The 23,453-nt window shown below is 37.6% G+C and overlaps 1 protein-coding gene and 1 pseudogene across 7 annotated transcripts in view; one reads left to right on the forward strand and one right to left on the reverse strand.

Annotated features, from left to right (window-relative positions):
• Nucleotides 1-3,085: 3,085 nt before the first annotated feature.
• On the reverse strand, nt 3,086-3,317 carry LOC124101735 (derlin-2-like; annotated as a pseudogene).
• Nucleotides 3,318-5,360: 2,043 nt separating this feature from the next.
• Acap2 (ArfGAP with coiled-coil, ankyrin repeat and PH domains 2) overlaps nt 5,361-23,453 on the forward strand; it is a 130,216-nt gene continuing 112,123 nt past the window's right edge. For 2 of the 7 annotated variants that reach the window (XR_009228068.1, XM_058583575.1), the window contains exon 1: nt 5,361-5,675. Coding sequence is in view for 5 of the 7 variants with exons in the window: in XM_058583575.1 (XP_058439558.1) it covers nt 5,623-5,675 (53 nt within the window). In the remaining 2 variants the exon portion in view is untranslated. The remainder of the gene's footprint in view (nt 5,676-23,453) is intronic. The other 5 variants (XR_009228069.1, XM_058583572.1, XM_058583574.1 and 2 more) reach the window with 3 other exon arrangements.

Here is a 23,453-nt window from a genome sequence, read left to right on the forward strand (position 1 = left end):
GCATGAGTGTATCTCCCCCAGTTTTGCTCAGCAAGTAAAAGAAGGGAAAGCAGAAGAGACGTTTTGGATTGATCCAGAACTGGGTGTGTGAAACTGCCAGGGAATGCTCTAGGGTGTTGGGAGAATAGACAAGGTAGATATGGACAGCCTGGGAGTTGAAAAAGAATATAGAAGGAGGATGGTGTGTGAAGTGACAACTGGGGACATCTAAGGTTGAGCTTGTGCATGGAATGTTCTGGGTGAGAAAAAAAGGTTTTAAGTGGAAACATTTAAGGATTTTCTGAAGTGACATATTTGAGACCGATAAACTTTCTCCTCTATCTATAAATGGCTCCACCTCCCACCCAGTTACCCATACCTGAAATCCTAAATTGTCCTAGGAGTTCAATTTTTTCTTTCTCCCTTATATTCAGTTGGTCCTCAGATCCTTTCAATTGTATTTCCAAGCATCTCTCTTTTTCTTTTTTTTTCTTTTTTGGCTGGGGTCTTCTTAGGTTACCCAGGTTGGGCTTGAATTCCTGGATTTAAGAGATCCTCCTGCCTCAGCCTCTCCAGTGCTGGGACTACAGGCCTATTCCAGGTCCTAAACATCTCTTGATTGTAATTGCACTGGTTGAAAATCTCAAAATTGCTCAGTTCTAATAATCCCTACTCCCTTGTCCCAGTCCCCTTTAAAATGTGAATTAGACCACGTCACTCCCAGGAAGCCACTTAATTCTTCCAGTGGTTTCCCATTGCTTTCAGAGGCACTTATTGTGGGATACAAGGTCCTTTGTATCTGGCTACTGTTTCCCTCTTCAGCTTCATTTCTTACTTCTTTTCCAAAGCTGCATGCTCTATTTATAGCCCTTGAAGACCATGTGTTTCTCTGGCTTCTGTGCTTTAGTCACACAATTCCTTGTGACTAAAGGTCCTTGGAAAGATCTTCCTTGTCTTTTCTTGGATCTTACTCTTTCAAGATTCCTCACATCTGCAGAGATATGAGAACCCTTTTTTTTTTTTTACCTCCCCAGGAGATTTAACTGTAGGAGTATGAATAGCCCACTGTCCATGCTCCTAACATACAGAGCTCTAGGGGCAAAAGACTTTATTTTACCTGTCAAGCTCAGAGCCCACAGTAAGATCTAGCTAGAGTACCTGCTCAGTGGATATTTTAATTATGATTATGATTATTTTGTGGTACTATGGGCTAAACCCAGAGGTACTTTACTACTGAGCCCTTTTGGTTTTTTTATTTTGATGCAGGGTCTCACTTAGTTGCCCAGGTTAGCCTTGAACTTGTGATCCACCTGTCTCAGCCTCCCAAGTATCAAAGGATATATATATATATTTTTAATATTTATTTTTTAGTTATTGGCGGACACAACATCTTTGTTTGTATGTGGTGCTGAGGATCGAACCCGGGCTGCACGCATGCCAGGCGAGCGCGCTACCGCTTGAGCCACATCCCCAGCCCCAAAGGATATTATTGAATGAAAGAAAGAATGAGTGAATATCAAAGTCATCTTAGTTGATGGCAGGAGCTGGGGTGGAGGACTATATGAGTCAGGAGCTAAAGTCCTGCAAGAACATGAGAGTTCTAGATTGTATCAGTCTCAAACAAGGAGTAATTCTTCCACGAAGATGGAACATAAATTGTAAGTTGTGAAGAATTAGACTCTTGCTGACCATATATAGTGACTCAGAAACATCAGGCAGGGAAGATTGCACAATCTCTGTTCAAGAGGATATATGGTCGAAAGTATTTTCGGTAGCTGCATGCAGTGGTGCACACCTGTAATCCCAGCTACTTGGGAGGCTGAGGCAAGAGGGTCACAAGCTTGAGACCAGCTTGGGCAATTAGCAAGACCCTGTCTCAAAAATTTTTTAAAAAGGGCTGGGACTGTAGCTGAGTGATGGAATAATTACTAGACCCTGGGTTTAATCTCCAGTACTTTCTTTTTAAAGTATCCATAGGGGAAGTCAGACAAATACTGGGAAAGGATATGGGTGTCTGGGGTCCAGAGGGTTTGAAGGAAGGGACTAAGAAGGCTAGAAAAAATAAATTTGGTTGAGATATAAGGTTTGATAATTTGTGTCTTTTATAGGCCTGTGACTAAGGTTCACTGTATGTTGAAAGGAGAGGTTTGCATTTCAGCAAAAGGAGAAGGCTTCCAGAAGGAGGTGGCACTTGGACTGCAAGTTTGTTTGTTTGCAGTGCTGGGATCAAACCCAGGCCTTGCATATACTAGGTGAGTGCTCTACCACTGAGCTGTACCCCAGCCCTGAGCCATATTTTAGAGAGGAGATGAAAGGGAGATGCTGCTTAGGCACACAGAGCCACAAATACAAAGGCAGAATTCTCAAGGGGAGGGAGGGCAGTTAGTAGTTAGGGTCTGGCATCAGGGAGTCTGTATTTGGCCTAAGTCACCTGACAAGTTATTTTTATATCTTGGGGCCTCAGTTTCCATTATTATAGGATAAGGATGATAATATTGTATTTCTTCTATTCTAAGATCCACTGCTTCTACACACTCCACTTTAAATGTTTCTTTTTTCTTTCTTTCTTTTTCTTTTTTTTTTAACAGCTAAAGAGAGATGGAACTCAGTTTTATTCTGTCCTCTCTGAAACTTTTCTTTTGCATCATGGCCTTGTCTATCAAAGAAGAAGAGGAAGAAAAAGCCCTGCCTTATTGCATAGAATTTAAGTACTTATGCACTTGTTAGAGGATGCAGGATATCTGTTTCTCCAGTTTTTTGGCTCTAAGAGATTACACTTTCAGTACCAGTGTAGTGAGGAACCACTGGCAAACTGCTGGAAATGTCTTCTGGATTAGTCAGTGTACCATTTCATAAAGTGCTTCTGGAGTTAAAATCTGTCAAGCTGTCAAAAGTGTCCACACTTTTGCAACAAAGGATAAAAGAATCCCAGTTGGTATTTCACCAACTCCTTTCCAGCTGGATTTTGTTATTGGCATTGCTGTTTTAACCTCCAAGAAGCTGGCCCTCACCCAGGAAAAGCCTCCCAGCCCTTCTTCAGGTAGTGTTTTGTACTTTGGATCCTCATCTGGTGTATCAACAATAGTCCTCAAAATAGATGGTGTTTTCAGAATTCTTGTCCTTCTGGGCTGATTGGGAAATACATCTTCCAAGAAAAATATACGTGTCCAACTGCAATACTTGAAAGTGTTTAAAAATTAATTCAGATTGAAGTACAGCTGAAAAGGTGTGATCAATTCCAATTGCACAGTGGTGGTGGTGAGAACGTAGGAAGTGATGTAGGTGCGGCTAACAGGTGGGATTTGCAGGTATTCCAGCTAGAGGCTCTGATACGTCATCTTTCCCATTGTCACCTGCCCATTCCCAACTTCCCCTTACACCAGTATGCCCAAGCGGCAGTTAATGTTTCTTAATTTAGGACCTATCTTAAAGTTGAAACTCCCCAATACTAGCTTTATCACAGGGCAGAGAAAAAAAAATGTATTATCACTAGCTGGACATATACAAATTTACGCAACCACAGAAAAATTTGTTCATTTGATAATTAGCTTAGTTGTTTGCATATGCAGTTGAGTTTTAATTTGGTCCCTCAAAGTGTCACCTTAGGTAACCTCTAAAAGACAATATTGTGATGAAGCATTAAAATAGTAAATTATTGTGTATGCAGATAGTTGTCATAAATTAGACACGCAGCTGAACAGTAGTAGAAATTGCCAACTCTTTTGGTAAATTTGACCAGAAGTTACAATACTAGAAAAGGTTGGCCTGGCCAGCTATGTAACTAATACTGAACATTTAACAATCAATAGTTTATAGATATCCATGAGAAGCTGTATTGATTCCAGAGGTATGCAATTCAATTAAAAAAATAAAAATCAAGTTTATAACCAAAGAGCAAACATACAAAATGCTTGCATATTCTTTGAAATATCTTAACATTATACTGCTACTTTCTAAAGATGCTAAAGAGATCAAAATATAAACACGGGTTCTGAAAAACAGTGTGCTGTAATGTTATACTTAGGTACATGGTTAACGGTTATATTAAGATTTTAGACTGTGAAAGCAAAACATCTTAGACTGAACCTTTGATTATGGCACCAGAGAAGAAAGTGGTGCAATTAAAGTAACCAACATTACTGAGTGATTACTAAGTGGCACTGTTAAGTAGACAACTTTATCAGATCAGTGGTGTTATCTTCATTTTAAAGAGAGAAAGCTAGGAGGTAAATCCAAGAACTTTGCTTCCAGATTCTTACTTGGTACCACTATGCTGTTAGAACACCCTACCTATGCATAATTATGAATACATCCCCTCTTTTTTTTTTTTGAATTGGGGATTGAAACCAGGGACTCTTTACTACTCAGCAATATTCCCAGTACTTTTTATTTTAAGACAGAGTCTCACTAAGTTGCTAACCGTCTTGCTAAATTGCTAAGGCTGGCCTCAAAGTTGCAATCCTCCAGTCTCAGCCTCCCCAATCACTGGGATTACAAATTGCACCACTGACCTAGGTTAAACAGCATCTTAAAATCAAGGAATATGGTAAATACCTGTCTTGTAGGAACAGGTGATCAGTATCTTAAAAGGCTTCTAGAAAAAGCGGATCAGAGGGGCAGGTGTTGCAAAGTGGAGTACAGTAAGTTTGATCTTCAGAACCCTATCATCGTAAAACAAGCGAAAACTACTGGGAGAAAAGTGTAAGGAGGGGTGTCTTCTGTTTTGACAGCATTCCTTCACACGAAATGCCCTCTCAAACTTGTCTAAATCCTTCTGTCTTTCGATGCCCATCCCAAATGACAGTTCCTTCAGGAAGTGGTTTCTGGTTATATGAAAAGATATATATGGGAGCAATTTCCAAATCATTAAGCGATGGAACCAATAAGTGAAAGATGGATGTTAACATTAAAGCTGTCTTCGCTCTTCTCCTGGCCTCAGTTTGTCTAACCTGAAAAGAAGCAGTGGCTTAGCCTATCCCTTCCTTTTATAATTTCTGCCCCTGCCCTCTTCAGATTTCTGCTAAAGCTGCTTTAAAGAGCAAATCTTCTCAGAGCTGCAGGAGGCGGATCCTTGGCGCTGGCAGTTCAGTAGGGCGGGGCTGGGGAAGCAAGAGGAGAGGCGGGGGCTAGGAGGGAAGCGCGGAGCGATGTCACGTGACTTCCTTCCCAAGGAGCCTCAGCGGCCAGCCTCCCAGCAACGGTGCGTCCCGCCTAACGACGCCCGCGCATCCCGGTTGGCCGTCGGGGGTGGTTGTGGCAAGGAGGTGCCCACGGTCAAGCTGATCATTGGTTGGAGCTGTTGTCGCTCAGGCACGTTGCCCGAGCGCCCGCAGGCGGTGCTGCCGGAAGCCCCGCCCATTAGCCGCCGGGTTCGTGGCTGGCTGGCCGTGGCTGTCACTCCCGGGCCATTTCCCCGAGGCCAGCGCTCTGCTGGGGGCGGGAGGAAGAGGGGCCGGACTGGGGCCTGACGAGCGGTCGCTGTCTTCACGGATGCTATGACCAGCGGGCGAGGCGCCCTCCGCAGCTCCGCGCAGTGTTAGTCGCGGCCGTGAGTCCACTGAAGCCGTCTGGGTCTCCAGTGCGGCCGCTTCCGCGGGCCCCTCGGCTCTCCTAGCGCTGCCCGCAAGGCGAGGCGGAGGTAGGATGAAGATGACGGTGGATTTCGAGGAGTGTCTGAAGGACTCGCCCCGCTTCAGGTAACCGGCACGGCGCCTGGCCGGCGTCCCCCCAGAGCCGCCTTCCCCGGCGGTGGGGGCGTGAAAGCTGGCCCCGCGGAACGGGAGGAGGCCCCGCAGTCCCTGCCTTCCGACGGGGCGAGCGGCGCTTGCCTCGCTTCCCACCCGGCGAGGGCACTGTCGCTTTCCACTGGCCTTTCCCGAGGGTCGAGGCGTGGCTGAGAAGGGGCCGGAGCCTCCTCACCGTCTTTTCCTTGCCCTCTGCCTGGGGCGGAGCGCCCCGGAGACTCGGTGTACCCTCTCCCGCCTAGAGGAAACGGGGTGCAGCCGCGTTCCCGAAGTCTCGTCCCTTTTGCGGGCGCGCGCTCTCGCCCCCTTCCTCTTCTTGCTGCTCTTCCTTTCCCTTTCCTTACGCTCCTTCTTGGTTTCCACCCCCTCCCCACCCCCTCTTTGAGTGAGCTTTCAGGGCATCCTCTTGCAGTTCACTTAGTTCCTCTTTGCGCTTTTCCGCTCCCCTTAGCCGGGGGAGGAAGGAGTAGGGGGCGAGCTGGGACGTCTGCGTCTGCTGCTGCTTGTGGTCTCCTGCCAGAGGAGCGCTCAGGGAGGCGCTGGCAGTTGATTTGATCGGGAGTCGGGGCTGGGGGTGCTTTGACCAACCGCATTCCATCGACCCTAGTTCGTGACTGTCTTTGCTTTTCTTTCCACATAAGCTCTTTGAAGGGGGCTACGCTGTGGGGAGGTACAGGGCTGAAGGGCGAGGACTAGGAGAAGCAGTGCATTTCTGTTTTGAGAACGGAAGTAGGAGGGCCCTGAAGATTGCATTTATGTTACTCTTCTAGCCGCCTCGGCCCTAAAGGGCCCTGGATCCCAGTCGGATACTCCCAGTGGATGGATGTGTCACATAAATCGACCTGGTGGCATTCCTATTCACTATGGATTACCCTTCCTTCTGTGTGAGAGGCAGTAGTTCTGAGTAAGACCAGAATACATGCTCATTCCTAGGGAACTCTTGAATTGTTCTGGAGATTGGAAATTTTTGTAGTTCTATTTTACAGTGCATTTGCAGGGCTGGCCTTCTACTTCAACAAAATAAGGCCTTAAAACTTCCTTTAGATAGTGACATTTTTTGAAAGCTTCCTCTGAATGTCTGTGTGTATGTGCCTGCCGATCTCCCTGCCAATCCTTGAGAGTAAATTCTTGCATCCTCTGCCTGAGAACTAACTGTTCTCATCCTTATCACTGTTAATTTGATTTCCCATTCTCCTTTTAGTGAAAAGCAAGGAAAAACGACATCTAAAATGAAGGAACACCTACTTCTTAGAGAAAATTTTAGAACACTTTGACTTTTGATCTTTTCTGGTTTTTAATTTTATTTGGAGCTTAAGGCTATAGCTTGCAAAAGAAACTTGGTTTGATTTCTATTGTTGCTATTAGATATTGAAACTTTTATGTTATGGGTGAATTGAAGGACTTATCCACAAATGGATTGTCTAGAACAGCCTTGCAGGTTAATTTCCAGGGATGGGCTACAAATGCATTAATTTTTAAAGAGTACCTTAGAAAGTTCTGCTTTTTGTGACATTTCTATTAATATGACTCAGCTGTTTATTTTTAAGTGAACTAATCACAGCATTTTTCTGTTTAGAGAATGCAGCTTTGTGCTGCCTTTATTTCACATTTAAAATTTGATATTTTTAAATAAACAATTTGAGAAGTGATTTGGAGACACTTCTAGCCATTTGGCGTTGATCACAAACCTTGTAATTCCTTTGTTTTTAAAATAAAAGAATCATTGAATACAATATAAGGGAAACATTAAGTTTTGTGGTGCAGAACTTTTGCTAAACTTGGATGTAGTATATATTTTAATAGAGTTAAAGATTTTCAGAAGTTTTTTTTTTTTCTGGTATTCTAGTTATTTGTCAGCTGCAAATAGGGAAAAAAATATCAATATTCCAAGAACTCAAGCATTTTGTATACTTTGTTGAGGCTAGATTAGATTTGTAGTAGCAGGAAGAATGCCGAGAAATAGTCTCATTATTCACATTCCTAAAATTTGTAGTTTTTCTATTATCTGTTACTATGTAGATTTGTGTAGTAGTTGAATAATATGTTTCATAAGTCTATTTATATGTGTAGGAATAGTACTCATTTTTATGAGTATTGGAAATCATATCAAAATAGAAAATTTGTGAGGGCTGGGCTTTTTTTTAATTTAAAATTAAAAAACGATTAGCAAGGATGGTGGAATGTGATGGACATCATTATACAAAGTACATGTATGAAGACTTGAATTGGGTGTCAACATACTTTATATACAAACAGATACAAAATTGTGGTATATATGTGTATTAAAGAATTGTAATACAAAAAAAAAAAAAAAGAATAGGGTTACCTTAGATTAGGTAGAGGGAAGTGAAAGGAGGGGAAAGCAGGGGATGCGGGGATAAGAAAGATAGTAGAATGAAACAGACATTATTACTTTATGTATATATGTGACTGTATGACCAATGTGATTCTACAATATGTATAATCAGAAAAATGAGAAATTATATCCCATCTATGTATGATATATCAAAGTATATAAGTGCATTCTACTGTCATGTATAACTAATTAAAACAAATAAAAAATTTAAAAAAATTAAAAAACTTTTTTGTGGCACTGGGGATTGAACCCAGGAGTATTCTACCCCTTACCTACCTCCCTGTATGCGCCCCTCATCCCTGCCTTGCTTTTTAAAATTTATTTTGAGATAGGTTCTCACCAAGTTGCCCAGTACAAACTTGCAGTCCTCTTGCCTCAGCCTCTCAGTAGCTGGGTTTATAGGGTGTGCCATCACTCCCAGCTGGCTTTGTTTTATTGATAGCAAGGCAGCTGCACTTGTAGTGTCCTGATCTATTGTGTCATTTTTACATTAATTTTTTTTTTTTGTACTGGAGATTGAACCCAGGGATGCTTCACCACTGAACAAAATCCCCAGTGCTTTTTTATTTTTTATCTTTAGACAGGGTCTCACTAATTTTTTTAGAGTCTTGCTAAATTGCTGAGGCTGAACTCAAACTTGTGATCCTCCTGCCGCAGCCTCCAAAGTTACTGGGATCACAGGTGTGCGCCATCATACCCAACCATCTTTACACTAATTCTTGATTTTATTTTCTTTCACAAATGAATCATACAGCATTTAAATCTGGTGTGTGCACATAACTGCCTTGAGTGCTGCAGGATGAATGCAAAAGGCAAATCTTGCTGAAGAAAAATTTTTACCACTGTTCAAGTTTTAAAACATTAATTTTCTTGTTAAATGGATGAGAACATAGGAGGGGGACTGGTTGAAATAGGGAGAGAAGGTTATTGTGGTTGCAACATTGTCTTTAGTAATTTAAATAAACCCAGTGGTTACTTGTACATTCCAATGAAGGAGTTTTAGTTTTTTTGTTTTTAGATTTGAGGGCCTATTTCATTGTATAATTTTGGATTCCTTTTTAGTTTTTAAAACATCAGTCTAATATTAGCTTAAAGGTCAGAATCTTGTTCATTTAAAAATCTACAAGAATGTAAATGTGTCTAAGTGTACTGTTTTTTAAGTGGAAATTTTACATTTGACCAAAACATTCAACGTTTAAAGTTTGAATTTGGGTGCCAAATTGTATGTAGTTATTTAAAAATTCATAAACTTGCAATAAAGTTTCTTTCCTTTATTTAAACATATTCTAGCTTACTCAGGAAATGAATATTTTGTTTTAAATAAAAGGTTGAATTAAAATTTTCTGAATCATGAAAAATTTTTGTGTTGATCAATGTTCAAATATAAAAATGTTGGCCTTAGTAAGCTTTCAACCATGTAATATCTGTCTACTATATTGACTTTTCCAAAATTTTTTTTTTTAGTTGTCAATGGACCTTTATTTATTTGTATGTATTGCTGAGAATTGAACCCAGTCCCTCACACATGCTATGCAAACACTCTACCACTGAGCAATGACCCCAGCCTTTATATTGATTTTTATCCTTTATCAGTGTCTATTTTATATCATACTGGAGGTTTTTCATTTGTAGATTCTATTTCAGATATATTTGTTCAATAACTTAGGAATAAAAATTTCTTAAAAAGATGGATTCGAGGGCTCGGGATGCGGCTCAAGCGGTAGCGCGCTCGTCTGGCATGCGTGCGGCCCGGGTTCGATCCTCAGCACCACATACAAACAAAGATGTTTGTGTCCGCCGAAAAACTAAAAATAAATAAATAAATTCTCTCTCTCTCTCTCTCTCTCCCCCCCTCTCCTCTCTCTTTAAAAAAAAATAAAAATAAAATGGCATAATCATTTAAAAAAAAAAAAAAAAAGATGGATTCGAGTGTAGGTTTTTACTGGGTGAAAGACATTGGGTAGAATGTCACAATCTATATTGTGATTATATTTTGCGGTTAAACTGGTGCCAATCCTGGCTGATTTGCCAGTTTACATTCCACTTTTATAACAGATAAACTCTTCATACACTGAAAACATTCTTAAATGGCAATTTATACATCAGAAATATAGTGGGCCAAGCAATAAGAGGAAGAGAGTTTTCATCTTTGAAGTGGTGGAATGGAATTATAATTTTAGTATTAAAATATGGGAATTCTGATATTTCTTATTGAAGCTTCTAACTCATCATTTGTAATATCACTTCCGTTGATATAAAGGAACACAAGTTTTATAATGTGCCAGACCTCAGACTAGTTGCTTTTATAATTTCTCTCTTCTTCAGCTGTTGAAATATCCAATGGAATAAGAATTATTTTCCTTATTTTAAAAAAATATTTATGAGAAATCCCAAACTGGATATTTTGAAAGGTTAATTAATTTTCTTAATGGTAAGGTTTCAAAATGATGGACCTGGAAGTGAATCCACTCATTTTAAGAGGCTCCCTTATCTGTGGTTTTACTTTCAAGGTTTCAGTTACCTGCTCTCAGTCTCGGTCTGAAAATAATTAAATGGAAAATATAGAAATAATTCACAAGTTCTAAAATATTTTCCTTTCTGAGTAGTGTTTTGAAGTCTCCTGTTGTCCTGCTCCTTGTTATACTTGCAATTTGGATATGCCTTTAGGTAAAACGTGAAAACTCTTGATTTACCAGGAGAAAGAAAAGAAAGAAATTGTATGCTGCTGAGCATAGTGGCGCCTGGTAATCCCAGTGACTCAGGAGGCTGAAGCAGAAGGACTGTAAATTTGAGGCAATTTATTGTGATCCTGTCTGAAAATTTTTAAAAAATTTAAAAAATGGAAGGGGCTGTAGTTTAGTAGTAGAACACTCCTAGGTTCAACCTCCAATATTACAAAGAAGAAAAATGGAAAAAAAAAAAAAAACATTGTATGCTGAGGTTGCTAAGATCTGTGGTAAGAATGAATCTTCTGTCTCTGAAATTAATGAAGATAAGAAGAAATTCATCCTAGTTTTCCTGCTATTTCTCACTGTGAAAGTTATGGACATGTAGTAAGTAGTAAGTGCTTATTTAAGATAAAAAAAAGGCATTAAATTTGTGTGTGGAAGACATGAACTGAAAATATGTTCTGATTGATGGCAGGGTGTTGTACAGAAAGTGTTTAGCCTATGTGAAGACTTCAGCAAAGGATTTCCTAAAAGGAGTGACACCAAACCAGTTGGGATGTGGTTTGATGATTATACAGATTGAGGTTTATATTTGGATTGAAAAATATAAAACTTATTGGAAAGGCTGCATCTACTGATGAAGAAGCTGCTCCCATATTTTCAGTAGAGCTGAAGAAGCTGGATGAGGATACCATGCAAAGCAAGTTTTCAGTGAGGAAATTTGGCTCTTCTGGAAGAAAATACCCAATAGAACCTGTACTCATAAATGTGCAAAGTAGACACCAGAGGATAAATTGTGGAGACAGCAACTTCTGAGTACAATGTTCTTCCAAAAGTTTTTGGCAAACAACAATAACAATAACAACAAAACTCTTCAGCTATTGAGGATACCCAACTGTTGGTGTCTTCTCCTGACATCCTAATACTGACATCATCTTGCCTCAATCCAGGATTACTTGAAACAGATAAAGAGTAACCCAAGACTGACTATGTCATAAATCTTACTCCATCTTAGTACATAGGCATTGTAATCACCTCATGTCATTATAAGAAGTGTGACACTATGAGAGACCAATATTCATATAACTTTTATTATTACTTTTGTTATAATCATCCTACATCTTATTAGTTATTGTTACTGATCTCTTGTACCTCACTTTTAAACTTTATCATGGTTATATGAATACAGGAATATGTGTAGTATATATAGGGCTTGGCACTATCCACAGTTTAGGTACCCATTATGGGCCTTGGAATGTGTCCCTTGCAGAAAAGGGGGGACGACTGTATTGGTTGGAAGCATATTAGAACTAATGAAGGATATAAGAGTTCAGCACGTAGTTATAAACATAAAATCATCCATGTTGTAGATGATGAAACAAAGTAGACGGCCAAAATTCCCTTAATTTTGTAAAAGTAAAGCAGCAAAGGACCCAGGAGCAATGGCTCATTCTTATATCCGCTTTCACTTGGGAGGCTGAGGTAGGAGGATGACTTGAGCCCAGCAGTTCTGGGCTTTAGTGGACTCTGTTTATTTCATGTATGCACTAAGTGTCAGTAGTGGGATATGCCAGTGAATAGCCATTGCCCTCCAGTCTGGCAATATAGTAAGACTGTTAAAAACAACAACAATTGGGGCTGGGGATGTGGCTCAAGCGGTAGCGCGCTCGCCTGGCATGTGTGCGGCCCGGGTTTGATCCTCAGTACCACATACAAACAAAGATGTTGTGTCCGCCGAAAACTAAAAAATAAATATTAAAAAAAAAAACAACAACAACAACAATTGAAACTGAAGAGCTGAGAGAGAGAGAAAAGGAAAGAGGGGAACATATGCAAATTTCTGTTTGGAGTATTTAAGAAGGTGGAAGGAACAACAAAAGCCTGAGGATCCAGCATAGTAAAAGTTTAAGTCTGAAATGATGTCAGAGTGAAGGATAAGTCATGAAGACAACTACAGTGATGATATCTCTCTATCTGAATACATACACACACACACACACACACGAATATATTTGAGATTGCATGAACTCTTGTTTCTATTTGAATTGTATCTATAAGAATGAAGATTAGATGAGAAGCAATGTGAGTTAAAAATTGAGAAATATTTGGGTGATTATATTACTGTTTTTACATCAGAGAAAGAAAATTTCGTAAAAGGAGATTGACTTGATTATAGTCTTACAGCAGTGTATACTTGAAATAATACAAGATTCTTTACTGGAATATGGTCAGTTTTTCCACTTAAATCTTCTGTGTATTTTTTTTTTTTTTTTTTTGTGATGCCATAGACCTTCTTGAATTTATTTATTTTTGCACTACTGGGTATTGAACCCAAGGCTTTGTGCATGCTAGGCATGCACTTTACCACTGAGCTACCTTCCCAGCTCCTACTTGAATGTATTTATGCATTTATTTAATTATTGGTACTAGAGATTGAATCCCAGGATGCTTTACCATTGAGGTACATCCCCAGAATAAAAGCCCTTTTTATCTTTTATTTTGAGACAGGATTTTATTAAGTTGCTGAGGCTGGCGTTGAACTTGTGCTTCTCCTGCTTCAGCTTCCCTAGTAGCTGGGATTACAGGTGTGTGCCATACCCAGCTTTACTTGAATTTAAATACAAAATTTTTCATTGATTAAAAAAAAAAAAAGCAAAAACCAAAAAATGTGGCCTAGTGCTGAGGTATAAAACATGGCAGAACAGTTTAATTGAAGGAAGGGAGCGGAGTATAGGCAGTAGGAGGATTAATATCAGAATTTAACTTTATGCATTTTAGAGTCATTTTGAACAAAATGTGAGCAGATGTGAGTAGAGTATGTATACTTTTGACTCATGGAAAATCAAAGTTGATGAAACTATAATGTATGTGTTTATTTTTAAGTAAACAAAACATTTCCTGTCCTTTTTCTTTCTTTCTTTTTTTTGCTTTAGTTGGTATGTTGCTTTAGTTTAATTTCAGTTTTGCTCCTTGAGAAACTTCATAGGAAGTTAAAAATTTATTTATTTTGTTTTTATTGATTGTAGTACTGGGGATTGGACCCAGTGCCTTCTGTATGTTAGGAAAATATTCTACCACTTCAGCCCTTGTAAAAAATATTTATTTTGAGATAGGACCTCAATAAATTGCCATAAGCCTGGCCTGGAATTTTGGATCTTGCTTCTGCTTCTGGAGTGGCCAATAGCTGGGATTACAGGACTGTGCCACTGCTGGTTTCCTTTGGATTTTTAACTCAAAAGTATTTAAGGTAGCTGGGTGTGGTGGTTTTCACCTGTAATCTCAGTAATTCAGCAGGCTGAGGCAGAAGGATTGAAAGTTTGAGGCCAGCCCCTGCAACTAAGCCAGATTGTCAAAATAAAAAATAAAAAGAGCTGAGGATGTAGCTGGGTGGTAGAGCACCCCTGGATTCCCTCCCCAGTGCCAACAAACAAAACAAAAAACAAAGTTAGACTTTATTAAGTTTAAGGAAGGAGAATGAGTTTTAGAGGTTATTTTCAGGTGGTATTTTTTATGAATAAAACAAAGAATAAAATAAAGATATCTTCTAGTATTTATCATTTAATTTAAAGACTTTTATATTTCTTTCAAGGCTTGTTTAACCATCTCAATTTTTGCTGGAAAATCCTTTTGATTTTCCTCGATGTTTGAAGGCTATTTTCAGAATGGTATAGAACACTAGGTGGTTGTTGTTGGTGGTTGTTTTTTAGCACAGTGTCATTTCTTTGTCTTTTTGTTGTTGTTATTGTTCCCATCTTTATCATTTATGTTAAACCTGTTAATTCTTTTCACAGTTTTTTAGTTTAATTTTTTGAAATCATAAACTAAATATATATGTATGTATGTATATGTATATGTATATATATTTTTTCTTTTAAGCAGTCCAAATAATACAGGAGGGTATAAAATGTAAACTAAATTATCTTCCCATCCCACTTACCCACTCTCAATGCTCACTCCTATTCTAAACTGTAACCATTTTTACTATATCTGATCTTAGTTAATCTGGTAAATATCACCATAGTTTTACTTTTTAATGGTTTATTAAATCTATTAATATTTTTTCTCTCTATGTGTATACACACATATGTACATAGTGTTAATTTTTTAAATAGTTGACACAGTAATTGTACTTATTTATATGTATATAATGTAAAGTGATCAGATTAGCATAATTGGCATATCTAACATGTCAGACATTTATCATTTCTTTGGGTTAGAAATATTCAACTTTGTTCTCCACTGGCCATTTTGAGACATTCATTTAATTGTTGTTGATCATAGTTGTTACACTGCTGTGCTGTAGAATATTGGGACAATCAATCTCTTTGATTGTACCCATGTATCTGTTAACCATCTTTTCTCCCTGTTGATAACTCCTGATAATTTTTTGTTTAATCGTCTACTTAGAAAATCTAAGCCAGATGTGGTGGGGCACACTTGTGATTCTAGTACCCTGGGAGGCTGAGGCAGGAGGATCACAAGTTTGAGGCTAGCCTGGGCCATTTAGAAAGACTCTTTCTCAAATGAGAAGTGCTGGGGTTATAGCTCAGTGGTATAGTGACCCCCAGTACTGCACTCAATTAAAAAAAAAATCTAAATTGGACTACTTGAATCAGAAGGAGATATTTAAAAATAAAATGTAACTGATCCATCCATAACTGTCATAACTAAGAGTCTTTTTTTTTTTTTACTGAGAAAAGATATTTATTTATTTATTTTTATTGGTTGTTCAAAACATTATAAAGCTATTGACATATCATATTTCATACATTAGATTCAAGTTGGTTATGAACTCCCAATTTTACCCCAAATACAGATTGCAGAATCACATCGGTTACACATCCACATTTTTACATAATGCCCTATTAGTAACTGTTGTATTCTGCTACCTTTCCTATCCTCTACTATCCCCCCTCCCTCCCCTCCCATCTTCTCTCTCTACCCCATCCACTGTAATTCATTTCTCTCCTTGTTTATTTTCCCATTCCCCTCACAACCTCTTATATGTAATTTTGTATAACAATGAGGGTCTCCCTCCATTACCATGCAATTTCCCTTTTCTCTCCCTTTCCATCCCACCTCATGTATCTGTTAAGTGATTTTAAAAAGTGTTTCTAAGTTGCTTCTCAAAGTCCCCAATGGTAACTTTTGAAGCACACATTGATTTGGAGCTCTTATCTTAATCAGTTTCGTTTCCTTCCTTCCTTCCTTCCTTCCTTCCTTCCTTCCTTCCTTCCTTCCTTCCCTCCTTCCCCCCCCCCCCCCCTCCCCCCCTCCCTCCCCCCCCCCCCCCCCCCCCCCAGGCAAGTGCCCTACCATTGAGCTACATCCCCAGCCCAGTGTATACTTTAAATTATTCTGGTTATCTATTGCCATAAGCCTGGCCTTTAAATTATTCTGGTTATTTAAATTCCCATAAGCCTGGCCTTGAATTTTGGATCTTGCTTCTGCTTCTGTAATGTAACAAACTAACCCAACATTTAGTGACTTAAACTATTTTATTTTGCTTATGATTTGTGGGTTAGAAGTGTGGAAAGGCCTGAGGATGCAGATCCTTATGGTACTGGAGAGGATGTGGTGGTAGAGCCTTTTTTTTGCGTGTGTTTATAGTACTGGGAATTTAACTCAGAGGTGCTTAATCATCGAGCCACATCTCCACCTTTTTAATTTTTTGAGACAGGGTTTTGCTAAGTGGCTTTGAACTTTTTTTTTAAATTTTTTTTCTTAGTTGTTGATAGATCTTTATTATTTATTTATTTATACGTGGTGCTGAGAATCGAACCCAGTGCCTCATACATGCCAGGCAAGTGCACTACCACTAAGCCACAGTCCCAGCCCATGGTTTGGAACTTGTGATCCTCCTGCCTCAGCCTCTAGAGTTGCTGGGATTACAACCATGTACCACTGCATCTGGTGGTAGAGCTTGTTTTGAGGTCATATTAATACCAATTTTTTGGGTGGAATTTAAAAATACATATATTTTGATTTGGCATATATCTTGGAATATCTTCTAATGAATAATATGATAAGTGTGTGCAGTTATGTGAACAAGGATATCGGAGCAATGTTTATCAGCACATAGGAAAAGGGCAAAATTATGTGAAATGTTGGCAAAGTAGAATATTTAGCTATTAAAATATGATAGCTAACATGTATAAAGTGCTTTATATTAGGGCCATTTTAAGTACTTCATATACTTATTTCTAATAACAACTATATGAGGTATATACTATTATTATTCCCATTTACAGATGTGGGAACTAAGGCATAGTGAAGACACACAGGTATTAAGTGGTAGAAGGATTTGAACTCAGTCAATTGCACTCTGCATCTACTAGAATCTAAGCCACAAGTTGGCAAACTATGGCCTGCATGCTTCATGGGTGTGCAATCTGTGTAGTTGCCCAGGGATGCTGTGCTTTGAAATTTTGAATAATTTTTAAACATGTGGTCCCACTTTTTTTTTCCTCTTTCTTCACTGGTCCTTGCAAATTCATATCATAATTTCTACCTGTGAGCTCAGGTTTTACTTTTTTTAAAAAATATTTTTTAGTTGTTGATGGACCTTTATTTTATTTATTTGTATGTATGTGGTGCTGAGAATAGAACCCAGTGCCTTACACAGGCTAGGCAAGCACACTTCCACTGAGCTACAGCCTCAGCTCAGGTTATATATTTTTAAAGTTAAAAAATGATAATTTTATGGCACATGAAATTATGTAAAATTTCAGTGTCCTGTTATAAACTTGCATTGGAACACAGCTATAACTTGCATTGGAACAAATACGTCTGCGGCATTTTAAAAATTTTTTTTGCTAGAACTGCAGTGTTGAGTACAGTTGGGTTTCCATATCTCTGGGTTCCACATCTGCATATTTAATCAACTACAGATTGAAAATATTTGGAAAAAAATGTGTACTGAGCATACACAGGCTTTTATTGTCTATACATGCTAAACAATATGGTATAACAACTATAATTTCATAAAATTTACAGTGTATTAGATATTATAAGTAATCTAGAGATTATTTAAAGTATACAGGAGGATGAACCTGGGCTATATGCAATTACTGTGTCATTTTATGTTAGGAATTTGAGTACTTGCAGATTTTTTTTTGTCCACTGAGGGTCCTTTGGGGGATGGGCTGATACCAAGGGATGACTGTATTTATTATTTGATCCTTTAAAGAAAGTTTGCCAACCCCTCTCTAAACCATTGCATTTTTCTGCCTTTCATAAAAGAGCAAGAGTGTGGATTTCAGTTTATGCAGATGATGTCTACGATATAAGTGAAAGAAAACAGATTAAATAATAGAATGTACAATATGACATTGCCTATGTCAAAAGATATTTATTACACAGTGTAGAGGGAAGAAGAAATGGGGAAAGGTTGATCAGTAGTACTAAGCTACAGTTGGGAGTAAGAAGTTCTGGTGTGTGACTACATATAACAGTTACATACTGTATATTTCAGAATGCTAGAGTAAAATATTTTGAATTTTTTAAATAAATGATAAATTTTTGAGAAGATGGATATGCTTAACTTGATTTATAAAGTATTTTTTTTTCTTATGGTGCTGGGGATTAAACCTTGGGCCTCACATGTGCTAGGCTGTTTAGCCTGCTTTAAACACTACATAGTGTATGCACGTATTGAAACATTACATGGTATGTTATATGTACAATGATTATATATTTATGTACCAGTTAAAAAAATTTAAAAATCTTTGAGGACTACTAATACATTTTATTTTTGATTTTGAACATTTATTTATTTATTTTGTGGTGCTGGGAATCAAATCCAGGGATTTGCTTTGTTTTTGAAGTATTGCTTACAATAATCAGTGCTATCAGCAAAAATCCAGACATTACTGGGAAAAGAAAGCAATATATTTTTCCACTTTTCCCCCACAACTTTTTATTTTAAAAATATTTAGACTTACAGAAGAGTTGAAACAATTGTCTAGTGAACATCTACAAACTCAATTTGGATTTACCAGTTAATATTTTTTTAGCACATTAGCTCTATCTATATTTTTGTGTCCCTGTCTATTTTGCATACACATTTACATACATATATACACACAACACATACTTTTTTCCTTGAATCATTTGAAGCTTTGGTATGCATCTCCTAAAAGTAAGAAAATACTTCTATACTCCATTTATAATGCTAATAATAATTATACCTTCAAATTTTCTCAATTATGCCAATAATATCTTTTATAACTAGATTTTTTTTCTTTCCCTCTTTAATTCTGTATTCAGTCAAGATTCATGCAGTGGTTGCTTTTTTTTTTTTTTTTTTTTGCTTTTAGTCAACTGTGCCTTCTTTATTTATTTAATCCATTTTTCATTGGGTTGATTTACTCATTAAGAAAATTTTGGATTATCATGGAGCCTGGAGAGATCTTGGTTGTGTCTGGGATCTTGATTTGGGTAAAGGTCAAATCATACAAGATATTGTATGTCATGTTAAAGATTTTGGTGGGTCATATATAATGGGAAACTAGAGGTGACATTTTCAAATTTGCACATTGTCATTTCAGGTAAAATGTTTTAGTGTATTACAGTACAGAACAAAACGATGGTTTTGAACAAAACTAATAAGTATATTCTGAAACAATATGGGAAAGTTTATCATATTGGATATATTAAGAAATTAATTTATATGTGATATTGTAAACAGGTTTGTTTAAAATCCTATTTGTTAAAGATCAATCAAATAATACAATGGGATTCATTAGCATTAACATGCAAATCAGTAGTAATACACTACATTAATAGTAATACTACACGAATAGAATTAAGGATAAGAATCACATGATCATCTCAATAGATGCAGAAAAATTCTTCAACAAAATTCTGTACCTCTTTATGATAAAAGCCCTAAAAAAACTAGAGAAAGAAGGATCTTACCTTAGCATTATAAAGCCTATATATGACAAACCCAAAGCCAACAACATAGTAAATGGGGAAAACCAAAGCATTTTCTTTAAAATTAGGAACAAGAAAGGGATGTTCATTCTTACCACTTCTATTCAATATAATACTTGAAATTTTAGCCAGAGCAATTAGGCAAGAGAAAGATATTAAAGGGATATATATATAGGAAAGGAAGAAGTCAAATTAGTCCTATTTGCAGATGATATAATGAAGTTAGAATACCCTAACAGCTCCACCAGAGCACTTTTAGATGTGATAAACAATTTAGCAAGCAAAATAGCAAGATAGAAAATCAACATACAAAAATCAGTAGCTTTTCTATATATCAATAATGAACCCACTGGGAAGAATCAGGAAAAAAAATGCCATTCACAATAACTTCAGCAAACAACAATGATAACCTAGGAGTGTGGACTGGTGGTGTGGCTTGCTTGCCTTGAATGTGTAAGTCCCTGGGTTCCATCCCCAGCATTGCTAAAAAAACAAACAAGCAAAACAACAAAACAAATCCCCAAATCAACCAGCCAGACAAACAACCCCTAGAATAAGCCTAACCAAGAAGGTGAAAAACCTATACAATAAAAATCAAAAGACACTGAAAAAAAATTGAAGACATTAGAAGATGGGAAGACCTCCCAATATTTATGGATAGGCTTAATTAATATTGTTAAAATGTCTGTACTACTAAAAGTATTCTACAGATAGATTCAGGGCAGGCTCCCATCAAAATACCAATGAAATTCTTCACAGAACTAGGAAAAACAATTCTAAAATTCATATGGGAGAACAAAAGACCCAGAATAACCCAAGCAATCCTGAGTAAAGAGAGCAATGCTGGAGGTATCACAATACCCTATTCCAAAGTATATTACAGAGCCATCAACAAAAACAGTATGGCACTGACATGAAAACAGGTAGACCAATGGAATAAAGTAGAAACCACATGAATAAACCCACACAGCTATAGGCATTTGATTCTGGACAAGGCATCAAAAAACATGTTGGAGAAAAGACAGCCTCTTTAACAGATGTTTCTAGGAAAACTGGTTATGCACATGTAGGACAAAAATCTAGATCCTAGGTCTCTCTCTCTCACCCTATACAAATGTCAATTCAAAGTGGATCAAAAACCTAAATAGGAGACCTGATACTTTGAAACTGCAAGAAGAAAACATGGGGGAGACACTTCAAGATACAGGCCTAGGCAGCAGGATTGCTGTAACTCAGGAAAGAAGAGCAAAACTTGATAAAAGGGGATGGCGTCAAAGTAAAAAGCTGTGAACAGCCAAGGAAACAACAGAGTGAAGAGACAGTGTACAGAATGGGAGAAAATCTTTGCTAGCCACTCTTACAACAGTATTACTATCCAGAATGTATAAAAAAGTTAAAAACAACAGCAACAAAATAAGTAGGCCAATGAATTGAATAGATACTTCTCAAAAGCAGCAGCACAAATGGCAAATAATTATGTGAAAAAATGTTCAACATCTGTAGCCATCAGGAAAACACAAATCAAAAGTACATTGAGATTCTGTCTCATCCTTGTGAGAATGACAGTTATCAAGAATACAAATATCGGGCTGGGGATGTGGCTCAAGCGGTAGCGTGCTTGCCTGGCGTGCGTGCGGCCTGGGTTCGATCCTCAGCACCACATACAAACAAAGATGTCGTGTCCGCTAAATATTAAAAAAAAATTCTAAAAAAAAAAAGAATACAAATATCAATAAATGCTGGCAAGGTTGTGGGCGGGGGGGGGGGGGGAAGAGCCCTTATGCACTGTTGGTAGGAATGCAGAAATTAGTACAGCCACTATGGAAATCAGTATGGAGGTTTTTCCTAAAACTAAAAATAGAGCTGCCATGTAAGCCATCTATACCACTCCTCAGCATAAAGAATTAAAGTCAACATACCTTAGAGATACCTGCATGCCCATGTTTATCACAGCAGCACAATTTGCAAAAGCCAAGTTAGGGTGCCCATCAACAGATGAATGGATAAAGGAAATGTGATATATCTACACAATAGAGTATTCTTTAGCTATGAAAAAGAAGACAGTTATGTCACTTGCAGGAAAATAGATGGAACTGGAGAACATTCATTAAGTGAAATAAGACTCAAGAATCACATGTGGAAACTAAAAGGAAAAAAGATGTCTTGAATAGAAGAGAGACTATTAATATAGGAGAAGGTGAGGGTAAGGAAAATTAATAGGGAATGAAATTGATCAAATTATGTTATGTTGAATGCATGTATGAATATGCACCCTCAATAACATGGGTGCAAAAATTCTAAAATTTTTAGCAAATTACATCTAGTAATATGTAAAAAGAATAATAACATGTCTGCCTGGCATTTTGATGTATGCCTATAATACCAATCACTCCAGAAGCTTCAGCAGGAGGATCACAAGTACAAGACCAGCCTTGGCAACTTAGTGAGACCCTGTCTCAAAAACTGAAAAGGACTGGGGATGTAGATCAGTGGTAAAGTACGTTCAATCCCCTGTGATATATAATTAACAGGTACTGATTAAAAAAAGAAAAAGAAGTACATAAGCTATAAAAGCAATAAGACTTGATGAAGCAAGCATTTGGTTTTGATAATTGTGAGAACTAGGGTGAGAACGAGGTGATGGGTACGTGGAAGTGCATTATACACCTGTGTCTTTTGTAAGAGGTTAAAAATGATGTGACTACTGGAATCTGTCTTATTGACACACACAAAAAATGAACCAGAAGGTTAAATCATATGTGAAAGTTGTCTGGTAGTCAAAACATCTGTTACTTTATAGAGGAGTTATTTATATAATAGTGTCAAGATGAATATACTGAAAGAACTTATTTCTAAATACTTGGTTAGACAAAGAATTCTTAGCAAAAATTTTTATGTTTCTCAATCTCTCGAGGAGAACACAGTATTTTAAGGTTATTAAGAAATAACCTTTCTTTTGTAGTATTTATTTAAAAACTGCAAATTTTTAAAGTAGGGTAGAAAACTAGAAAAATTCTGTACAGATTAGAGAACTGTTTAATTCAAGCCACCGCTCACAGTTAGTTGCAGAACACTATTGCAGAAATTTCTTGCTTATCAATCAGCTATTGTGTAAGTAGAGTGTAGTCTTCCCCATGACTGCAGTACTGTTGCATTACTAGTGCTGCTTTACTGGGGCTGCAGAGTTAGAAACAATGGCATCTCTTTTGATTCAAATCCAACAGCTGTGTTCTGGTTACAGGTGCTCGAATTGGTCATTGAAGTAAAAGATGATATCAAAGTGGAGTTTGATCCCTAATAAAAAATGACTCATGACTTGACCTTAAAACCTTTGCTTTCTATTAAGATGTTTTAGTTTTGTTTCTGTTTATTTTAATGTACAATAGATCATTTGAGATGTCATCTATGCAAATAGACAATTCTTAATCAGAGATGTGCATCAGAATCATACAGGAAGCTTTGTCCAGAATACCTTTGTGTGGACTCTGCCCTTGACCTACTGAATCAGAACTTTTGGTGACAAATAGGACTCAGGCATTGGTACTTTCAAAAAGCTTTCTAGATCATTCTGATGTAGACCAATAAGGATAACTATTCTAAAGGTCTCAAAATTCTTCATTAACATATTAAACAAACAATAATAAAACAGCACAATAATTTTCAGTCATTTTCCTCTCTTTTTACAGGCAAGGTATAGTTTCCCACTGGGTATTTATAATTATTTTGTCATTGTAGAGCAAGTAAATCTTTCAAATTTGCAATGGTTAA

The sequence above is a fragment of the Marmota monax genome, unplaced genomic scaffold (assembly GCF_021218885.2).
Source record: "Marmota monax isolate L192 unplaced genomic scaffold, Marmota_monax_Labrador192_F-V1.1 WCK01_AAM20220418_F8-fsc00052, whole genome shotgun sequence".
Taxonomy (NCBI): domain Eukaryota; kingdom Metazoa; phylum Chordata; class Mammalia; order Rodentia; family Sciuridae; genus Marmota; species Marmota monax.